The sequence below is a fragment of the Prunus avium genome, chromosome 6 (assembly GCF_965620075.1).
Source record: "Prunus avium chromosome 6, drPruAviu1.hap1.1, whole genome shotgun sequence".
NCBI lineage: Eukaryota > Viridiplantae > Streptophyta > Magnoliopsida > Rosales > Rosaceae > Prunus > Prunus avium.
In genome coordinates, this window is record NC_142289.1 from 33,332,307 (window position 1) to 33,352,645 (window position 20,339).

Here is a 20,339-nt window from a genome sequence, read left to right on the forward strand (position 1 = left end):
TAATTCATAATTTGATTCCAACAATTTTTTTTTTTTCATAATTTGATAAATGTAATTAAGTACTTATAATAATTAGCGATAATGAATGAATTAATTAAGAGGGTCCTTATCATAAACACTGGTGCAGCAAGCCGATGTGATTGTCGTGTAGCGGAGCTGCACATGGCGATTAGGTACGAGTCATGTGAGGACCATCGACGAGCGACACGTGTAGAACCCAAAGTCGAAGTCGCACACGTGGCACTACAGTTTGTCTTTGTCCACCGTGCGGCGAGGCACATGCGATTGTCCGTCGTTTGCTCTACGGCCAGCGGCCAATTGGGGTTTGACGCCTGGGTCAAGCATCTTCGAAGAAGGAGAAGAAAATTGACCCCGAGTCGAGACTCTCTCAATTGTATACGGTGACTCAGTGGAACGGTTCTCCTCCAGTGTCGGTCCTCCTTGATAAAATGGAAAGCAGTCTACAAACGGCATTGCCATAGCCAGGCCCGTTGAAGGGAGAAAAAAATGGTTTTTTCTAAGGATTCTTACAAGTCAAGTTTTTATAAAAATTCCTCAATTTTGCGAAATATAGCATCATTTGCTTTTATTCCAATGTGTTGTTATATATCGTGATTTCGGGTTTAAGATTTAGGGTTTAGGGTTTGTATCAGAGTTAGCCTCTGTTCTTTTATGGGTCAATCCCTGAGAATATTTTGAGCAGTTGCATATAATTTAGAAAATATAAACAGAGAATTCGAACTCAAATATACCCGTGTTAGACTACTTGTTTCAACTATTAATAAAATTGATTTTTATTTGAATGTAATATTGACATACCAAACTGTTGGATGATAAAATAATGTTAAGAATTGGATTTTGTAGATAATGTAATTTTATTGAATTGAACTATATTAGTTTGATTTTGATTTGTACGCAATGCAATGGGTTGAGTCAATCTACATGACAATACGTATACTTCATTGGTTGCTTGTTGTATGTGAAGATTTCAACATTCTAGTATAGTGCCCAAAACACAATATAAGGTGGTCTTTATCTTGTGCTTCACTCCAGTGCTTACCAAAATTGTTTATTGGTCCCTGGCCGGCAAATATCTCTTCTAGATCTCTCTTTTTTTCTTTTTCTTTTTTTTGTTGTTGTTGATGATAAGCGATAGAATATTATTTAAATTCGTCTCCGTTACACTGTTCTTGTGAATGCTAGATGGATAGGCTGCTCATTAATCTATACCTTCCAACGCCCAACTTTATAAGGAAAAGAAGAAAGAAGAAAAGAATAGGGCTTTATGCTCTCCTCAATAACCAATCCAATGCCCATGTTCCCTAATTGTAACTTCATGTTCATGAATCATATTGTTCTTGTTCACCTCTTGACTTTTGTGCTTCATGCACCAGCTAGCTTTTAAAGCAATATTGGGTAACAATAAGGCTCTATTTGGATAGAGGGATTAGAAAGAAAGGATATTTGGATTTGACAACAAGGTTAAATTTGCTACAAAATTGAGGAACCACATTAGATTGAATGTATTTGAAATGACTACAGGCAAGCAATCATTTGAAATCCATTTGTTTTCTTTCTTTCTTTCTTGTCCAAATCTTGACACAATCAGTTTTACCTTATAATTAACGTCGCCTAAATCCATAAATTTGGAATCCCTCCATCCAAATTAAGCCTCAAATTAAATGTGCCAAATTTATATGCATGGATCTATTTACGCAAATAGCTCTCACTTTTACTAAAGATGTGGTCTACAATGCGGTAGATAAATTAACACTAGTATCAACTTATTTCCGAGTTAGTCCTCATCAACTGTTTACTACAACCATCATTGGAGAAGTGAGAAAACGAACGCAAGATCTCGGGAGTGAAAACATAAACGCTTTTAACTACTTGAGCTACATGTCACTTGATTTACTATTGTAGTAACGGTATTAAGAGTTGACTCTCAATGAACCAGGTCTCTAATTAGATGCTTTGTCATAATAGGGATGGAAGTTGACTCAAGCCAAAGTTATTACGAGTTTGGGCTGTCAAATGGAAAAGTAAATAGTAAAAATGCCTTGCAATTATATCAAACAACCTACATTGCATCAATATGACTTGAGTATGTTACCTTTACGGTACCAAATAAGAGTTATCATGGCTTGGGCCATTGTCTGCCATTATGACGATTATGGTGGGTGATCATTTTGGCAATTCACCCTTTTAAATTTTTTTTAAGTGGGTGATTAAATTAAACAATGATTAAGTATAATCAGATCATAGCCTTTCATTGGATACTCTACTAATAAAATTTACATGTATACAAAACCAATCGACTTTTGCACAAAAAGTGCTTTTCCGATTTCAACTAGGGTTTGACCAAATTGTTCAAACAATTCGGTTGGTGTTTGGTTTGACTGCATGGAGTGCATGAGGAAAAGGAAGTGTTTATGCTCTTGGTCTAGCTTTAAAGAGTAAAAAGATTGGTCCAATGTTTGAACAGGAGAGATCGCTAGCAAATGCTCTTTTTGATGTCTGTTGTGGGAAAGGCACTTGATCATAAAGATAAGGGCTAAGTTTGGTGCATGAGTAGGTGTGTGACGGCAAACGGAAAGGGAAACTATAGCTTTGTCTTTGTCTCTCATTTTCAAGTTTGCATGACTCAAGTGTCAATTATATATACCTTCAAATTGTAATTGGATTAATTAGTTGGTGGCTAGGGTTGGCAATGTGAAAAACGAATTTAGCTTTTAGAAAAAGAGATTTTGATTCTAGATGATCATGTCCCACTCACTCAACAAGAGTAATGTGCTATGCCAAAGAAATACATAATTACTTTATTTAGTGATGTAGCATGTTTGTTATGTATTGTGTTAGACTTTGCATATTTGGTGTAACGCGAGTGAAATACGCATAAAATCATGAAAACCGACCAATTTTAAAGTAAAAAAATTTAAATAATAAAATTGTCATAATAATTCAAAAGGTGTACGATTGTTTTTCTAATTAACAAAATCATTAATCATTTTGCATGATTTTTAGATTTCTTCATATGCTTAGTTATGTTTGTATGGGGCCATTGGGATTGAGCCTATCACTTTGTCAGTTTTAATGGCCCATTAGGGCCCATAAGGAATCCATGCTTAGTTTTACACCAACATGGTTTTTCGAGAAGAAAATGATGGAAAAGAGTGCTTGTATTACATAAGTGATTAAAGGTCAAAAGTCAAGCTCAAACATTTACCATAAAAATACAAACACTTGCCACAACCTTTGAGGCAAGCTGTTATGAATGATCAAATTTATTTTTTTGGTACGACTGTTGTGAACATAAAAGGAAAGTTTTTCATTTGGTGTCACAATATACAAATTTTAGTATTTGAGTATCAAAACATAAACAAATTACGCTTTCACGAGTGGTTTTGGGAGTCGCCATATAAGTATGATAACGTGGTATAACGATTCTACGTAAGTTTTTCTCGTTTATTAGGTAAGTCTGGTGTCGTTTGGTTTCTTTATTAGCTTTGCCTTTGTTTTTCATTTGTTAAGCAGCTTCATCTGATGGACGGAGAAACAAACAAGATTTTTAGACATGAATTTCCATCATCAAGTTGGGTGTGGGTTTAGCCCTTTGCTTTTTCTTGCTCCTCCTGTTGGGTTTGTTAGTTTGTTTCATCGTTCTTTCTGGGCTATAGGCCTGTTGGATATTTTCTGTAATTTGTTCTTTGGGCCTTGCAGCTACTTGTAACTTGTTCGGTAAGAAGGAAAATACTTCCCTCCTTACCATGTCAGTAGTAATTTTTATATTCATGTAACATGTGTGCGTAAGTTTTTCTTTTCGTGTTTTTGAGAATTATTTTTGCATATATGTCAAACTATGATGCTAGAAAGGAGGCAAGCAATATCCATTTAAGAATACCAAAAGTATAAACTAAAAGTGTCAACCACTTCAATTTTTTCTAGGGCATATTCTAAAACAAAAATGCCAATGTCCATATGCATGAGCTCACCATTAAGATTAAAGATTACGAAAACGAAATGACTGTCATGTTATGCGTTTATACGGCTTGAAAACAAAATATTGGTGCCCTTGACATTACTGAAATTTTCATCCTCAAAATTGGTGCTCATGTTATGTATAACACTAACGAAATAAATTTTTATTTGAATGTATGATCTAAATCGACGGAGTAAAAACAAATATACTTGTTATCGAATACGAATCAGTTGCTAAAATACTGCCAAGGAAGTATGTCCAAGTTGGGGAAAAACAAAACCTTCTAGCAGCTGCACATTCTGCACAATGTCTCTCCTCTTGGCATGTGATCCAAGTCATTATTTATCCATATATATGATCCAAAACCAGATTGATAATCTGGCATTTACAAGTTGCCTCGAAACGAATTTGGTTGAATTTTGACAACTCAGCTCAACCCAAGTGTGCTACCAAGCTCTCTCAATTCAACTCAGATCTGATCCAAGAAACTATAAACTACAAAAGAGAGAGAACCTTAATTATGATTAGTGATCGTGAGCCGTCCATTATAGTTAAACTAATGAACAGATAAGATATTAAAACTACAAAAATGAGAAAAAGGGAGAGAGAGAGAGAGAGAGGCATTAATTTAATGAAACCCCATGGAACTTGATCCATTATATTCGCAGACAATATCAATACGAATGAAACTGAACATTAAGAATTAAAAAAGCTCATACATATCATTGTGGTCGGCTTTGGATAAATTATAGTCTCGTGATTAATAATAATTAATGTGGTTGAAGTGGAGACAAATATGAAGTTCATCTCATGCATTACCCACTTAATCAATATTTAATTTTAATATTCTTTCCCTCCCCACGTTCACAATATAATCAATAGAGATGTCATACTACAAACCATAGGAGTAGTTGTGGAATTGTATAATGGCACATGACAGCAAAGAATGACATTTGAAGAAATCATGTTCTACCTTCACTCACGGGAAGGAGAGAAGATGGTGGCCACATACTATATGGTCCCTACCACCAAGGAGTAACGCTAGAGATGTCAAAGAAAAATAAAGGAATGAAAAGTCTACTCCTAAGATCTAACCACATTTTATTTATTTATTTATATCTCTATTCATTACTTTGAATTCTATTTAAGAGATGGATGGAACGGTTCAGTTTGATTTGGTTTAGGTCTTAAATCACGCATCGCGCCAATATAACATCACAATTCAAATTGGTTCCGTGTTTAAGCCTCAAACTAGCACACTTGGGTCAAACTAATATATTCTCTTACATGAATCAAACTAGTAGTAGTTGAGAGAACTTCTTACTAGCAAAGATGGATAAATTTTGAGAGGAAGATGAAGTCAACCTCAAATAGTTTAGATATTTTTGTTTTTGGTATTAAATAGTTGATATCAACGTATGAGATGAAATATAATAATAAATAATGATAACCAATATAAAAATACAAAGTGACAATAAACAATAAAATTTACGGAGGCATTTTGGTTCGGTTTAGGCGATTTCCAAATAGGGCAAAATCAAACCGAGTCAAATTAACTACGGTTCAATTGATAGTGTCCAACATTAAACTTACCTAGTACTAATGAATTTAAAAAGCTTTTTGGTCAACCAAAATACGTATAATTAGACAGATGGCATGCTTTGCTATTCAATTCCCATGAGAATTTGATGTCTTTTGCTTATTTGCTTCTCATTATTAAGTGACGACGACAGTTCGTCGTTTTCATTTTAAAAAGGGATTAGAGAAACCTAATGGATAGGTGATAACCAAAACCCAAAAATATAAAAGGGGACAGGAGGTGATGATATTGCACGTTACGTAGGCCAAAAAATTATCTATTTACATATACAAACAACCTAATCCTAAAGAATATACCATTGCTAATCCCCCCGGCCCTCGTTCCCATTTTGAATTAATTCTTCATAAGTACAAAAAGATGCTTCGGTGTAAAGCATTTGTTTTGTTCATAATTGAAATAATAAAAATTAATGCCACTATAAGAAAAGTAGGTCTCTACTTATTTTAAAAATAGTCGAGTAGAATCTTGTTACGTATGTGATAAAAAGCGTTTATTTCAACTCGCAACACTCAAGCAAATCGTATTTGCCGTGTGTAATTACAATTTTTCAAGAACAAAATACCTAGATTTTAATCACTATAACTATGTTCATAATTATGTCTTAGTTAATGATTAGGGTGACAATGAAGTGAAGCCATTACAACTAATCGCATTAGCCAAAAAAATTACAAATAAAATAATAATGGTCGGTCAAAAATTACAAACAATCATTGGAGGACCCACAACCGCAAAGGCGCAAACCCAAAACATTGGCCGGTGAGTGTGATCAAATTTCTCCATCATGCTGATCACTCAAGCCTCCAAGTCACATCAGCCGTCCACGTGGCATGATGGGAACAAATGGGAGGCCCGCCTACTAGCCCAGCCAAACAATGACAGGTGGCCGCCAATTGTACTTGTCGTTGAATTTCAGCTGTTACCGGATGGAAACCGGCTGGTCCGGTTATCGGCCGTTAACCCTGTGTTTAAGGACCCCTATATATAACTGTCACAATGACACTAACCAAAAGCAATCAAAGCAAAAGCAGCTTCTTCTCTCTTGTGAATTTGGATTTGCTATAAGGCTTTTTGATTAAGTCAAAATCCAAATTTCCAAAAATGCCTGTCTCTAGAATTGCAATTGGAAACCCAGCTGAGTTTGGGCAGCCAGATGCTCTCAAAGCAGCTCTTGCTGAGTTCATCTCAGTTCTCATCTTTGTTTTTGCTGGTGAAGGCTCTGGCATGGCTTTCAGTATGTCCCGTACCTTGTCACCTTGTTTTTCATTTCCCAATTTCTTTCTCTTTTTTCAACACATCATAAAAGTCAAACTGTGAATCTTAACCATATTCTTTAAACACGCATCCATATACTCGATGTTAAAGTGATGATTCGATAACATAACATATGAGACTGTTTGACAAAGGAACATTTTGTTTATTGTTCATTAGTACGTATGCTTATTAATCTTATATTTGGTGCTTTGACAGACAAGCTCACTAACGATGCTTCAACTACACCGGCTGGCCTTATAGCCGCTGCCTTGGCCCATGCCTTTGCACTTTTCGTGGCGGTTTCCATTGCAGCAAACATCTCTGGCGGTCATGTTAACCCTGCTGTCACATTTGGTGCCTTTATTGGCGGCAACATCTCTCTCATCAGGTCTATTTTGTACTGGATTGCCCAGTTGCTTGGAGCCGTGATTGCTTGCTTGCTTCTCAAGTTTGCAACCGGTGGATTGGTAAGCCACTAACTCATCCCCACTAAAAACTCTCAATCACCAACCCAAAAAAATTAAAAAAAATCTTTCTTATCAAGGGATTAATTGATGTTGTTAATTGATCTGATGCAGGAAACATCTGCTTTCTCCCTATCAAGCGGTGTGAGTGTATGGAATGCTGTGGTGATGGAGATTGTGATCACCTTTGGTCTGGTTTACACAGTTTATGCCACAGCTGTTGACCCAAAGAAGGGCAACATAGGCATCATTGCCCCCATTGCAATTGGTTTCATTGTTGGTGCCAACATCTTGGTTGCTGGTGCCTTTGATGGTGCATCCATGAACCCAGCAGTCTCCTTCGGACCCGCTGTCGTCAGCTGGACATGGGACAACCACTGGGTCTACTGGCTCGGCCCATTCGTAGGTGCTGCCATTGCTGCCCTCGTCTACGATCTCATCTACATCACCCCAGACACACATGAGCAGCTCCCCACCACAGACTACTAAGCAATTTCAAGTTTTTTTTTTCCTTTCAGTTCAAGTGATGAAATGGGGTTTTGTCTCAATGCTGTGGGTGGTTTGGTGATGTTTGTATTTGGATGTTGTTAATTGTTGAATTCCAGTGGACTTTGTATTGTTTTGTTTCTGTGCAATTTGTGTTCAGTTTAAAAAACGTTTTAGGTGCAAAGAGGCACATGTGCTTGACTAAAATAAGAGCAATTAATTAGTCAGCTACTGAGTAAATTAACAGATAATAGGGCGGCTAAGTCATCCCAAAACAACCACCAAAAGGCTAACCACAACTTATGCCCTACAATACAGACCGGCCTTTGGACCACACTAATGTGGATGTGTCATGCTAGCAGCAAAGTCTAGTGATGCTGTTATGCCCCATAAAACAAGTTGAATTAGATTATTAAAACTCCAGCACATGGATCACTCTTCAACCCACCCTAACCTGCAAGCCAAGGGACTCAAGAGGAAGCTTGGACACAGAGCTAGTTGTCCTATATATACCTACTACAACAATGAGAATAATTAAAAGCTTTGAGACAGTGTCGACGATAAGAGGACAACAGAGCTTGAAGAGACTAAGGATTTGCTACAGAGAAAAGAGGGAAACAACAAGTGCTCAAGATATCGAGTGGGAAAAGGGTAATGGAGATAACCTGTGGAAAATGAGCAAAGTGATAGTGATGAACGCAGTGAATTTCAACATGTTAATTTTAGGGGGGCACTTCAAACTGTCTAAGTAGAAGATAGGTTGACCTACTGACACAGCTTTAGAGCTCATAATAGAAATGTGCAATTAGATTACAAGCATACCTTTAGTTGGCATCCTGTCCTTTTTCCTTTTCATAATAATATGGTAAGCTTCAAGGCTCCAAGCTATACAAGGGGCTGTCACCCTGCTCGCTAGGCACTAGTTCCATCCGGTTCAGTCAACCTAAGCTGGGGGCCTTGACGGGAATAGTGACAGAGAAAGGGAAGAAGCAGGTAGAGGAATTGAAACTAAACTTGCATATTTACCATGTAACATGTAGCATGAGTAGTTAGTTTTGCTTTAATTAGTAAATCTAAAACTATACTGAGGATGGGACCACATACAGAGCTTTACCTAGAAAACAGATGAAAAAACTACTTCCTCATTTTATTAATTTTTGTTTTTCAGACTCCATCCACAAGAGTTGTAAAGGGAAAAAAAACCAGTTTCTCAACACAAATATGTAGCATGTTTCACTAACTAGATTAGACTTCTGCTATGAATTATTAGAACTTCAAGCTACAACTCCACTACTACATGCATCAGAAATCCAACATATCAAGTGCCAAATACAATTTATTTCCAGATTTTAATATCACCAATGCCAGGACTGCCTAATCAATCAACGTCGTAACCAATTATGACATCGTCTGGACAGACTTGACAACGTTGATCAGGCATCTAAAATACATTGGAGAGACATTTTAGACTTCAATAATTACGTAGTGTGAAGAGGAGAATGAATCAAGAAATGCACTGAAAGAATTCAATTAAAAGCCAATACATGCCTCTCTTTATGAAATGTGTGTTCCTGAATCACCAGAAACTGGCATTCAATTGGTATCTACAAAATTGTGGTCCTTCACCTTTTCTTCTTCTTGGGGTGTTTACCCAGCTTTGATCGGCGTTGCTTGAACATATGCAGGTAAAGTTTCAAGCAGAGGAATGGGTAGCAGACAAGCAAAACCTAAATAAGAAGATTCCAATGATATTAAACACATAGATATATTTATTTAAAATAGTAAACAATTGAAATACTAGTTGGGTCATTGTTAGAAATCGAAGGGAGACAGTTCCCTTGTGTCTGATACGTGTGCACTGAGGACTAAAACCATTTATTGAGGGAACCACAGGTAAGATTTAAAGAGGAATATAACTTAAAGGGGTTGTTGCAAGTCTATCTTACTGGAGGACCAAGAAAACCATGGCATAGTTTCCTGTAGGTCGGATATTGAAAGGTCTTGGAAACTATAAAATGTGAGAACCAAGTATGACATTTTCTTTTTTCTTTCATGGGGAACTATGATTAATAAATTCAATCCAAGTAATGCATGTCCATCCTGGAATTAGGAATGGCTATGGAGCAAGATGGGGATACTGCAACTCCAACCCAAATCCAGCCCTTCAAATAGGGGGTTCACACCCAAAACCAGCCAAGAAGGTGGTAGATTTTTTCTGAATCCATCATTTCTTAGCTAACAGGGAAACAAAAGAAATACGTCCACTAAGTGTAAATACACAGATGAAATTGTTAAGAATTGATAGATCCTGCAAGAATGTGAAGCTCACTTCAGTTTTAGATTCCCAACCAAAACCTAATAACAGGAATCCCAACCACATCCCAGCATAGCATGCAAATTTCCAAATTATCCTATCCTATTAGGAATTTACTTACAGTAACCAAAAATTCATGTCAAGTAAACACTTAGTCTAGTCAAATTATACAAAAGTTCTGGACCTACCCTATACCATGAGTGCCTAATTGGCAAGGTGGAAAGAAGAAGCATATATATTGAAGCTCATGGTAAAAAAAATCAGAACATACCCTCAGAAAGTTATAATAGCTGAGGCCAGCAAAGAAATTTGGGAAGACGCTCGTCTTCTTTACAAAAGGAAGTGCTTGGTACATAAGCCAGGCTGCATTGTAAACACAAAAATCAAGGGAGAAGGAGAGGGAGGAAAGGTGGGGCAGCGGGGGGACAGGATTTTTTCATACAATAAAAAATTGAAACCAAAGACTAATGGAAACTATGAACTTACTTTCACCAGCCATCCCTGGAGGATACAAGACAATGAATGCAGTGTACCTAGTGAAACGCAAAAGTATTGTTATTGCAAATAAAATCCTTTCTACTTGTATTGTATAATTTTTTGTTGCGTAGAATTTCGTTGGTTGCTTGTATATGAATTTTGAGTTTATCATCATAATTAGAAAGAGTAGAACCTGAGATAGGTAATCCATGATGGGCAACTTCCCAAGCAGTTAAAAGCATAATGTGGATACCTAATAACCTGCATACAGGTTCGTGATCTTATTATTTAGTTCACTGAAATTTGATTGTAGAAATTTTTTTGAGCCAACTTACCTCACTTAGGCTCCAAGCAACAAACGTTATGAAAACTGATGGCGACTCTTGGACCTACAAAATGCTCAAAACAATGGACTGCGATTAATTTGTGCACAACAAGCACACCTCATAAACGTTGAGATTTTGACAAGAATTAAGCATTTCTTCAGAATTTCAGAACTTAGTATTTCTCTTGGTGCAATTTTGCTTGAGTGAGGTTGGGGTTTATTGAGAACAAGGGAAGAGATTATTCTTGTGTGAGGAAGAACCCATATGCTCTGGATTGTAATACTCTTCTGCTTCTTCGTTTATTTGATTCAAACCCAAATCACCCGTGTGGGTTTAACCCAGTTTGGGGTTAACCAAGTAAAAATTCTGGTTTTTTGTTGTGCTTATCAAGTGTCCTTAATTTATTTGATCTTAAGAATTGAGGATCAAGGTCTTCAAATCCCTAACAATAAAATAAGCATATATGCATTCAAGCCCATGCTTATATATTATGGCCATTGCACAAACAAGCAGCCCTAAGAAATCAACAGATTCTGTACTTGCTCCTTCCCCTTTTACCAATCTCACCTTTCAAGGGGAGCTCAAGTCTCAATAACAAAACCCATAAATCGCACAAGAAAGGTACTTTAATGCTTAAAATCAAATAAGAAAACAAAAGAAAAAAAAGGGATAGAAATAACCTCATGGGTTTGGCGCAAAACAAACAGAAAATGAGCCCTTCCTGCCCATTGCATCAGAGGAAACACCACTCCACTCGGCACAAGACCTCCAATTTCGTAGCACAAATAAGCATGAAACTCGTAATCATAATAAACTTAGAAACATATAAATATTGGGTCTCAGAAAACCTACCAATGGCTCCGTGCATAACTTCCAAGAACTGAACCATTTGTAGAAAATCTGCAGTGATCAAGACACAAAACTTGATTAAAAAGAAAAACCAATTCTTTGTTCAATTCAATCACAAATCCACAAAAAAAATTACTGACAGATGAGGTCTCCAGCAGAAGCATAAGCTCCATTGACGGCCTTGGTGGAGACAAAGCTGCTCAAGCTTAAAGCGAGACAAACTGCCCTGCAATGGAAATTTCATATCAGCAACAAATATTTGAAATTTTGGGAGGTGGGTTTTACTGTTGAGCGCTTTACCAGGCAACGGCCTGAAGAGAGTTGTAGGCCAAGAGATAGAGGTTGGATAGCTTTGGCATTGTGCCTTCAACTCTTCCCAAATTCCAACCGTTGGACTAAGAGTGTAGGCGACTTGGCGGGTTAGTTAATGGTGGTAGTTGTCGTTGACTCTTTGGATTGGGCCCAACTGGGCCAGGGATATTTATGGGCTTCAGAAACAGAAACTGCAGGATGGGCCTGAGTTTCATTACCTGTCATTTTCCCCATATTTAAGAGTACGTGGGTTATTTCGGCTACCGCGGTCTAGCCTTGTGAAAAATGGCATTGACTAGCAGACTAGTAGTTCGAACCTCCATGACACATTAGCAGTGTGTGCGAGTAGACTAGTAGTTCGAACCTCCATGACTTGTAGCATAAGAGTGGGCTATTTCGTTTCTTTTTTCTTTTGATAGAAGCGATATTAGATTAAGGGGATTTTGAAGTGTTCTTAGACTCTATTGATTTTGTATATGTCTTAAATCATGTTGTTATTTATATATAAGTGATATTCTACTTTAAACTATGTTGTTTTATTTGTAGAAATTCCATTTCTTTTTCTTCTTTTTGTTGTGTGTGTGTTCACGCGCGCAAAGGCTTCATTAAAACCATAAATCATAGATTCTGTGAACTGAACATAGCCTCATCAGAGAATTTGGACAAAGAAATGGCCTCATTATTCTTTCTTGTTAAATCAGCTTGGAGAGTGCTATCATGATATCATCTATCATACATGGTTGGAAAGGAAAAACAGCCCTGAAGTGTATCACGGAAGATCGTATCTTTGAGAAAATTGAAAACGATGCATAAATATAGGTTTTCTCTTTGTAAAATGTTTCCTCTGTCTGATAGGTGTTCTGCAGTTTGTAGCAGATGGAATATTGGTTTTTTTTAATACTGTTGCTTTCTTCCTTTGGTGTTTGGTTTTGAGCAGCTCTTTGCCCCATGACTTTGTGTAGCTTATGGTTTGTGGAAAATACATAGCTTATTCATTTTTTAAAAAAAAGAATAAAAAAAAGGAAGGATGATCACTTTAAACAGGCACGACAAAAGATGATCACTGGAAATGACCAATTATTTCACTTTCAATTAACTCTTTTGGCATTGACTTATCAGAACAGCAGAATAGGATCCACGTCTAGGCACTAACAAAGATAATGTTAATATTCTTCTGCATATTTTGTCAAATCTGATGTGCAATCCAATGAAATGCTAGAGTTGGAAAGACGGAAATAAAAACTGAACAAAGATTTGACAAAGAACATGGTTGTTGATTTTTGAAAAAATTAAGATTTTTTTTTATTACAGAGAATGTAGAGCCTAAGCATTTTCTGTCACTTCCTGTAGTTCTTGTGTGTTGTATTACCTTTTGGTGGCCTTAACTTCTAACTGTAGAAAAGTGATTGTGAGTTCTATTTGTCTTTATGTAGGAAAATACTTCCCTCTTTTTCTTTGCAGTGCGACATGTGTGTAGAAGTTTTTCTTTTTTTCTTTTTTATAAATTATTTTTGCACATCTATCAAACTGTGATTTGCAGAAATGAAGAGTATCTCTTTACAGGAAAGGAGGCAATCTCCTTACAAGAAAGGAGGCAAACAATATCTTTTTTTTAATTGCAATGTGAGAATCACGTTGACAGCCACTTCTTGAACTTTCTTCCTACATTAATAATAAATATAGGCTTTCCTTTTTGTGTATAAATTTCTGTTTGTAATTTAGGAAGTAGATACATATTCAAAAGGAAAAAGTAAAAAATAAAAAAAATCCCAACTCTTCTTGGAAAGATTTTAGGCTAAATCTGCAAAGTCATTAGAAGATTTCCTTTGGAACTTAAGTGCTTTCTGAGTTTATTTTCACCAGGAGAGGAAAAATATTAAATGTTCTTTTGCATGACAAGGTGATGTTATTGGGTGATATGCTTGTGCAGTTTTAAATGGACCACAAATATGAATAAATAAACAAATCTTATGGGAAAATGATTTGGACATCTATTCTAACCACTAAATTAGTGATTTAATTAGCAAATAATTAATAAGACCATGTTACCTGGACCACTCCTCAAAAGGAGTTTTTCTCCATGCTGGACCTGGTAGGATGATAGCATGTGTACTCTCCTTTTTATCGTACTTTTCACAGACATTGCTGTTCCAAAATTAATCCATTTTCATCCCCCACTTGTTCACATGCTAATCCTTGGTTTTCAACCAGTTAATTAGTAATTAATTCAGTTCATTAATGCATACCCAGAATTTGTTTACTATAGATTCTTGTTGCAGACAAACTTGAAGGGCTGGCTGCAGCTATTTTTTTATGGAAAAGAAGAAGCAAAATAGAATCTGGGAAAGCTAGAAATTGAACAACCTTTTTGTTTCCTCAAGGTTCTTATATGCTCATAATTCAAGATTCCTTTTTTTTCTTTAATGATGCTTTAATGGGTTTAATTTGGGGGAAAGTATTAGTAATTGGACATTAATTAAATGCTTAAGGTTCTTCATGAAGCTGCTCAAGAACAATTTTATGTAGCATAAAATAAGCTAAAAGAAGAAAAATTCTGATGGTAACCAGCTTGATATTGAAAATTAAATCTCAAAAGACATATATACAACATACTTCCATGGACATACCACAGCAACAACATCATATGGTAAATTTGAAGTTCTCTCTTCCTCACTGAAAATTGAAAAACACACACAAGGATATAGAGGACAGGAACTAGAGTAAAGTAATGCATAAAAACAAGTGATCTGCAGCTGACGTGCAGACCAGACCCAGATTTCAGGAAGAAAAAAAGAGCTTAGAGATCATCTGAGATCATACCCATGTTATTATACAGGTTAGAGGAGCTTTCCTTAAGACCCTATTTCACATATGAACAAATCTTAATAAATAAAATCCCAATCAGCCAGTTAGAGATGCTTTTCCATATTCAAAACAGGATAGAAATTGGTCACTTGTAGTTGGGAGAAACATCTTACTTTCCTCTTCATCCATTTTCCATAGAGAGTCAGGGCAATACTCCCATGGTGCTGGAGAAGCCATTAAAGGGCAAGAAATAATGTTGCAGGCTTCTTCACTATAGCCATTGTAAACTGGTTCAATACTGTTCACTTCTGGCAGATTAATATCCTTCCATATATCATCAAGTGAGTACTCCTTTTGGTCCCTTTTTTTTTCATCTTCTTGCTCCTGATGATCTCCACCAGTTTTCTTTGCTCCTGATGATGCCTTGATTTCAAGCCCACCTGTGTCATAAAAGCTTGCTCCTCCTTCAGTTGAGGTGATGTTTGAGGATGAAGAACAGTGGGAAGAAGATGATGATGGGGATGCAGCCCTCTTTTTCTCTTGTGCCTTCTTCCTCATATGAGTCCTCCAGTAATTCTTAATCTCATTATCTGTCCTCCCAGGTAATTTTCTAGCAATTCTCGACCATCTGCATGAAATTTAATTACATCCTATATCAAGTAAAATCAAATTGAAAGAATTGAAATTAAGGGTTTTGACATATATCCGGTATGTTATGTTGTCAGACTGTAAATTACAGTCGAACAACACAACACGTCAAACTATCCGAGTATTGAACATTACTCATCAAAGGATATTATACTCAAAGAAATGTTAGATAATGATAAACAAAGCGATGAATTTAGATGCTATGTTTTTTTGGTCAAACCTATTTCCCCATTTGGAGTGGAGCTCAAGCACCAGGCGCTCTTCTTGAGGGGTCATCTTGCCTCTTTTGAGGCCAGGGTGCAAGTAATTAACCCATCTTAACCTGCAACTCTTACCTGTTCTGTTCAAACCTACAACAAAATATTAATCCAGGTGGGTTAAATGGGAGCTCCTTGGAGAAGCCTACCATCTCCAAATTACCATACCTATTATTTCTCTCCCGCCACCTTCAAACCTGAAACCTTGGCTATGAAGTCCCAACGTCTGTCTCCAAACAAGCCCACAAAGCACACCAGGTTGAAGTCTTCTTGCTCTGTCCATGGGCCCTTTCTGATGATTTCCTCTTGAACCATTTTCATGATTGATAAATTTTCTCTTTCCCTTTTCTTTTTACGATTCCCAAGCTTGTGGCCTTGGGTCTTTTGATTGCTTCTGTTCTGCTGCTACTTTCTCCTTCTTGTTGTTGTACATGGAAACTTTGATGTCCAGTACAGATATATATACAACCCCAGTTCCCATGCTGAGAGGCTGCTTGATTATAATATTTGCTGATTTTGCATCTTCACCGTCCATGTGGTGCACGCATGCTTTTTTGTGATAAGGCACTTTATGGATCTGATGTCAGCCACTATGAACGCAATAATCGAAGTAAGAGATTGATCTGTTGGTGTGACTCTCATGGGATCATATCAGAGACCTCCAAGGAACAGTGTAACTACCAAATCATATAAAGTCTAGCAACAAGAGCTTGATCATCATCAATAAAAACTATTACTAATTTGATCCATTTTTTAGAAGATTAATAAGTCATCTAATTAGTTGATATGGCCTGCTAATAGAGGTTTGCTATGTCTCTCTCTCTCTTTTAAATTACCAAACTACTCTCGATTTGACAAATTTTTCACAAGAATAAACCTTCATATTCAACGTAAAAAAAAATAATTATGATCACAAAATTGCATTGTAAAATAGTCCAAGAATGAATGTTTGCATATATATTTACATACGAATGTCATCATTAAAACAAATTGTGAATATAAACCATTGATCAAGTTGTGAATATAAACCGTTGATAAGTTCAACAACAGTCTAGATACAGAACATATATTGTGAAACTTGACATGCGTCCACAATAAAACAGGGTTGGCTTTATCTTGGTGTGGTTGGATAAAAGAGAATAAATTGATGGAAGTCACTAGAGAGCCTCTCCCTTCATCCAATTTGAGGAAATGTTGATGCTAGTAAGTGACCCTAAACACTTCAGTAGACGCCATATAAGGTGTAGAAGGCAAAGGAAAGATAAAGCATATGAGGACAAATCTGGAAAAGCAAGGGAATAGGAAGAAACTGTACTTTAAGGTGGTGCCCTATAAGTGACCCTTTCCCTTTTCAATTAAAATATGAAAATGGTATGAGATATTATTCTCAGAAATATGTTTTCAAATGCTTTGCTAGATTCATTTCCTTCCTGTTTATGAGTACAAGAACCCAATTGCCCCACCACCAGTCTTAGATTAGGGCTAGCTCATCATGCGTGGGGCTTTTGTTAGCTTTGTCTTCTCGCTTTAACAAGTGGACTCTCTGGTGATAGCTGATTATTTCAAATTTTCATAAACACAGTCTCTAAGAATTGGAAATTATGGTCGACTTAATTAAATCTTTTCTTCTTCTTTTGGCCTTCATGAGCTTAAGCTTTTGCTTAACTTATACTATGAAAGAGAAAATTGTAGTCGCTCTCTTCTTATATGAGTCTTAATGGAAAATTCCATAAAGGGGAGGAGGAAGAAACGTCGTCACTGCCCCTCCTTCCTCTCTTCTCTTGTCATCTTTTCCTTTTGGGTAAGTGAATAAGTCACTGGGGCGTTTTGAATAAGAAACTCCTTGTGGTGAGTTCTTCTGAGCCATGCTCAGATTGAAGTTCCCCATCACCCCTTTTGGGCTATGTTCTCAATTAAATCATTCTCCCAAAACCCGCTCTTTAACACTGCTTATGTGCTCTAAATTTGGTTCTATATCGTTTTTGATGGAAGAGGCTGCAAATCACCAAATTGTTTTTTGGCAGGTTGTTGTTTTTGTTATTTGTTCGCTCTTATGCGCAAGTAGATTGTTGTAAATTATATTTTCCTCATATCTGTTACGAATGCAGCGGTGGGTGTGGCTGCAACGACGCTTCTTCAGGTAGTGGTGGTAGGGTACATCTAGGCTCATTGGTTGCTTTAGAGTTTCGGTTATGTTGGGTTTGTGGGATTTATTTGGGTTTATAATTAATTGTGGTGATATGGGCTAGTAGTTAATGAAGTTTTTCTTTGATAAAATAATAAATAATACTTATAGGCTGTATACTATGAAAGAAAGTTAAGGTTGTATAAGGCCCCGTTTGGGATTGTTTTTTTTTGCCAAAAACCTGCTTCACTTTAAAGTTAAGCAGTTTAAGGTGTTTGGTAAAAAGAAAATATCCCGATTATTTTAAAAGCAATGACCTTTTGAAAGTAGCTTTTAAAAGCAGGCTCTGAGTTGCTTTTCAAAGCTACTTTCAAAAGAAGCAGAGATGAACATTTAATGAATTTTTTTAATTTCCAAAATACCATCATTCATTTTAAAAAATGACACCACCTCCACTTTCACATCCAACTCCACCACTTGCACCACCACATTCACTACCTCCACAACCACCGCCACCACATCCTCTTCCTCCTCATCCTCCACCACCACCTCCACAACCAACATCACCACCACCTCCACCACCACCACCACCACATCCTCCTCCTCATCCTCTGCCACTACCACCTCATCCACCACCTCCACCCCCACCTCCTCCTCCACCACCACCACCACCTCCTCCTCCAAAACCTCCAAATCCACCACCACCTCCACAACCAACATCACCACCACCACATCCTCCTCCTCATCCTCCGCCACCACCACCACCAACTCCACCTTCATCACCACCACCACCTCCACTCCATCACTACAACTACCACCACGCTGCCACTACCACCACCACCACCTCCACAACCGCCATCCCCACAACCACCAACTCCACCTTCATCACTACCACCACCTCCACTCCATCACTACAACTACCACCACATGATTAGTACATAACACTTTTAACATTATGTCTATTTTAGTCATTATTCACAGTTATAACAATTTTATATTAAAATTTACCAAACGGTTTTACACTGCTTTTTGTACTAACAGCACTTTAAAAATATTGTTTACCAAACATGGAGCTGCTTTACTTTACAGCTAATTATTTTCAAAGCACAGCAGAAGCAACTTTTTTTAAAAGTGATAGCAATCCCAAACTAGGCCTAAGTTAAAGGGTTTTTTTTTCTTCATAAAGTAATACGTATAGGCTCATAAGGAAATTAACAACATTCCTAAAAAAACTTAGAAAATTCATGTACTTTGGACTAAAAATAAAGATACGGGTTGATATGTGAGCTGAGTTGTGGGTTGAGATCTCTCATCCTGTCTCAATTCAATCTCAATTATGGTATCACTTCAATATGATTCAAAACATGCATGTTAGTTTTAACAGGCGTATGCATCTATATCCGTGGCTACAATCCAATGAATATTCATTTGATTTTAGGTTAGATATTGTAATTTAAAGGTGTGGGTTTTATTCATCAGTATAAATGAAAATAAACTCTACGAGCCAGAAATTTCTCAACGTTGTATGATATTATAAATCCACTCATACTATAACAGATGTATCCTTTTACAATATTTTACTTTAAGTTCATCATATATCAATATTGTCGTCTATTCATAAACTTAAGTAAGTTACAGTAGGTAACTTTATGACCGTCACACCCAAATATTTTTCCACTTTCTGACCCTACCTTAGTGCAACTTGAACTAGATGTCATGAGTATTTGTGTTGAATATCTGTATTATGCTCGTCCATTTTGGTAGATGAGGAAACTTCATATCCCAGCTAAGACCATTATGCTATATGCACACAGGACCACAGATCTTTTTCTTCTAGATTTCCTTAACATAGAGGACGATATATCAAATACTAAATGTTAGCCTTCCTCTGAACTCTGATTGATGAAATATTATATTAGATTTGACAGGTGCTGGATGGACAACTTAAAATAGAAGGCTTAATTATAAAATTATGGCCATACAAAGACCAAGGTATATATTAAAGAGATATGTTACTAGTGGATTATGGCATCATGTGCCTCGATTAGCATCATTAAGAAACATTATATTTGTGGTGGTGAATTGGTGATGTCAGCAAAGAAGAACTGTAGTGGCATAAAGTGCCTTGTAGTGGGCTGGAATAGGAAGAAGTGGCTAGTCAGCAAGAAGTGTGACGTGTACACCACAGCTTTGTGGCCATCCCACTAAACTCTCTCTCTCTCTCTCTCTCTCTCTCTCTCTCTCTCTCTCTCTCTCTCTCGTCATGTAATCAAGTGAGATAATTTTCAATCGTATGTGATTTGTTACTAGAATGAAGGATGGTAAAAACTGTTGATGGCATGATTCTCCCATTGAATTATGGTATTAAAAAAAACAGAAAGAAGTTGATTAATATATGTTGTGGCAAAAGAAAATTACCAAAATGTTAGAGGAGCATTAAGACCAC

The 20,339-nt window shown here is 36.8% G+C and overlaps 3 protein-coding genes across 4 annotated transcripts; 1 reads left to right on the forward strand and 2 right to left on the reverse strand.

The window, feature by feature from the left end:
- Nucleotides 1–6,609: 6,609 nt before the first annotated feature.
- On the forward strand, nt 6,610–7,922 carry LOC110762101 (aquaporin TIP1-2-like). The gene is made up of 3 exons (XM_088254934.1): nt 6,610–6,810; nt 7,047–7,297; nt 7,409–7,922. The coding sequence occupies exons 1-3, from the start codon at nt 6,678–6,680 to the stop codon at nt 7,781–7,783; spliced, it is 759 nt and encodes a 252-aa protein (XP_088111060.1). The 5' UTR covers nt 6,610–6,677; the 3' UTR covers nt 7,784–7,922.
- A 1,176-nt stretch (nt 7,923–9,098) lies between these two features.
- LOC110762100 (Protein-tyrosine phosphatase-like, PTPLA) lies at nt 9,099–12,413 on the reverse strand. The gene is made up of 9 exons (XM_021964708.2): nt 12,047–12,413; nt 11,887–11,972; nt 11,750–11,797; nt 11,578–11,663; nt 10,907–10,960; nt 10,765–10,832; nt 10,581–10,627; nt 10,366–10,457; nt 9,099–9,507 (listed from the first exon to the last, which is right to left on the reverse strand). Exons 1-9 carry the CDS (start codon nt 12,103–12,105, stop codon nt 9,403–9,405), a joined length of 645 nt encoding a protein of 214 aa, XP_021820400.1. The 5' UTR covers nt 12,106–12,413; the 3' UTR covers nt 9,099–9,402.
- A 2,197-nt stretch (nt 12,414–14,610) lies between these two features.
- MYB59 (myb domain protein 59) lies at nt 14,611–16,219 on the reverse strand. 2 transcript variants are annotated; one of them, XM_021964653.2, is made up of 3 exons: nt 15,966–16,219; nt 15,732–15,861; nt 14,611–15,491 (listed from the first exon to the last, which is right to left on the reverse strand). In XM_021964653.2, the coding sequence occupies exons 1-3, from the start codon at nt 16,087–16,089 to the stop codon at nt 14,960–14,962; spliced, it is 786 nt and encodes a 261-aa protein (XP_021820345.1). In that variant the 5' UTR covers nt 16,090–16,219; the 3' UTR covers nt 14,611–14,959. The 2 variants fall into 2 exon arrangements, with proteins under 2 accessions (XP_021820345.1, XP_021820343.1); XM_021964651.2 differs by having other exon boundaries at nt 15,937–16,217.
- Between the last annotated feature and the right edge of the window lie 4,120 nt (nt 16,220–20,339).

Bases quoted from the DNA above. Each gene is read 5' to 3' on its own strand.
- MYB59 (XM_021964653.2), bottom strand. From the start codon at position 16,089: ATGAAAATGGTTCAAGAGGAAATCATCAGAAAGGGCCCATGGACAGAG. The intron at 15,862-15,965 runs GTTTGAAGGTGG...ATTTTGTTGTAG, and splicing joins CTTCATAGCCAAGGTTTCAG to GTTTGAACAGAACAGGTAAG. The intron at 15,492-15,731 runs GTTTGACCAAAA...AATTTCATGCAG, and splicing joins CACTCCAAATGGGGAAATAG to ATGGTCGAGAATTGCTAGAA.
- LOC110762100 (XM_021964708.2), bottom strand. From the start codon at position 12,105: ATGCCAAAGCTATCCAACCTCTATCTCTTGGCCTACAACTCTCTTCAG. The intron at 11,664-11,749 runs GTAGGTTTTCTG...ACGAAATTGGAG, and splicing joins AGTTATGCACGGAGCCATTG to GTCTTGTGCCGAGTGGAGTG. The intron at 9,508-10,365 runs GTATGTTCTGAT...CTTCTTATTTAG, and splicing joins GCTATTATAACTTTCTGAGG to GTTTTGCTTGTCTGCTACCC.
- LOC110762101 (XM_088254934.1), top strand. From the start codon at position 6,678: ATGCCTGTCTCTAGAATTGCAATTGGAAACCCAGCTGAGTTTGGGCAG. The intron at 6,811-7,046 runs GTATGTCCCGTA...GTGCTTTGACAG, and splicing joins AGGCTCTGGCATGGCTTTCA to ACAAGCTCACTAACGATGCT. The intron at 7,298-7,408 runs GTAAGCCACTAA...GATCTGATGCAG, and splicing joins AGTTTGCAACCGGTGGATTG to GAAACATCTGCTTTCTCCCT.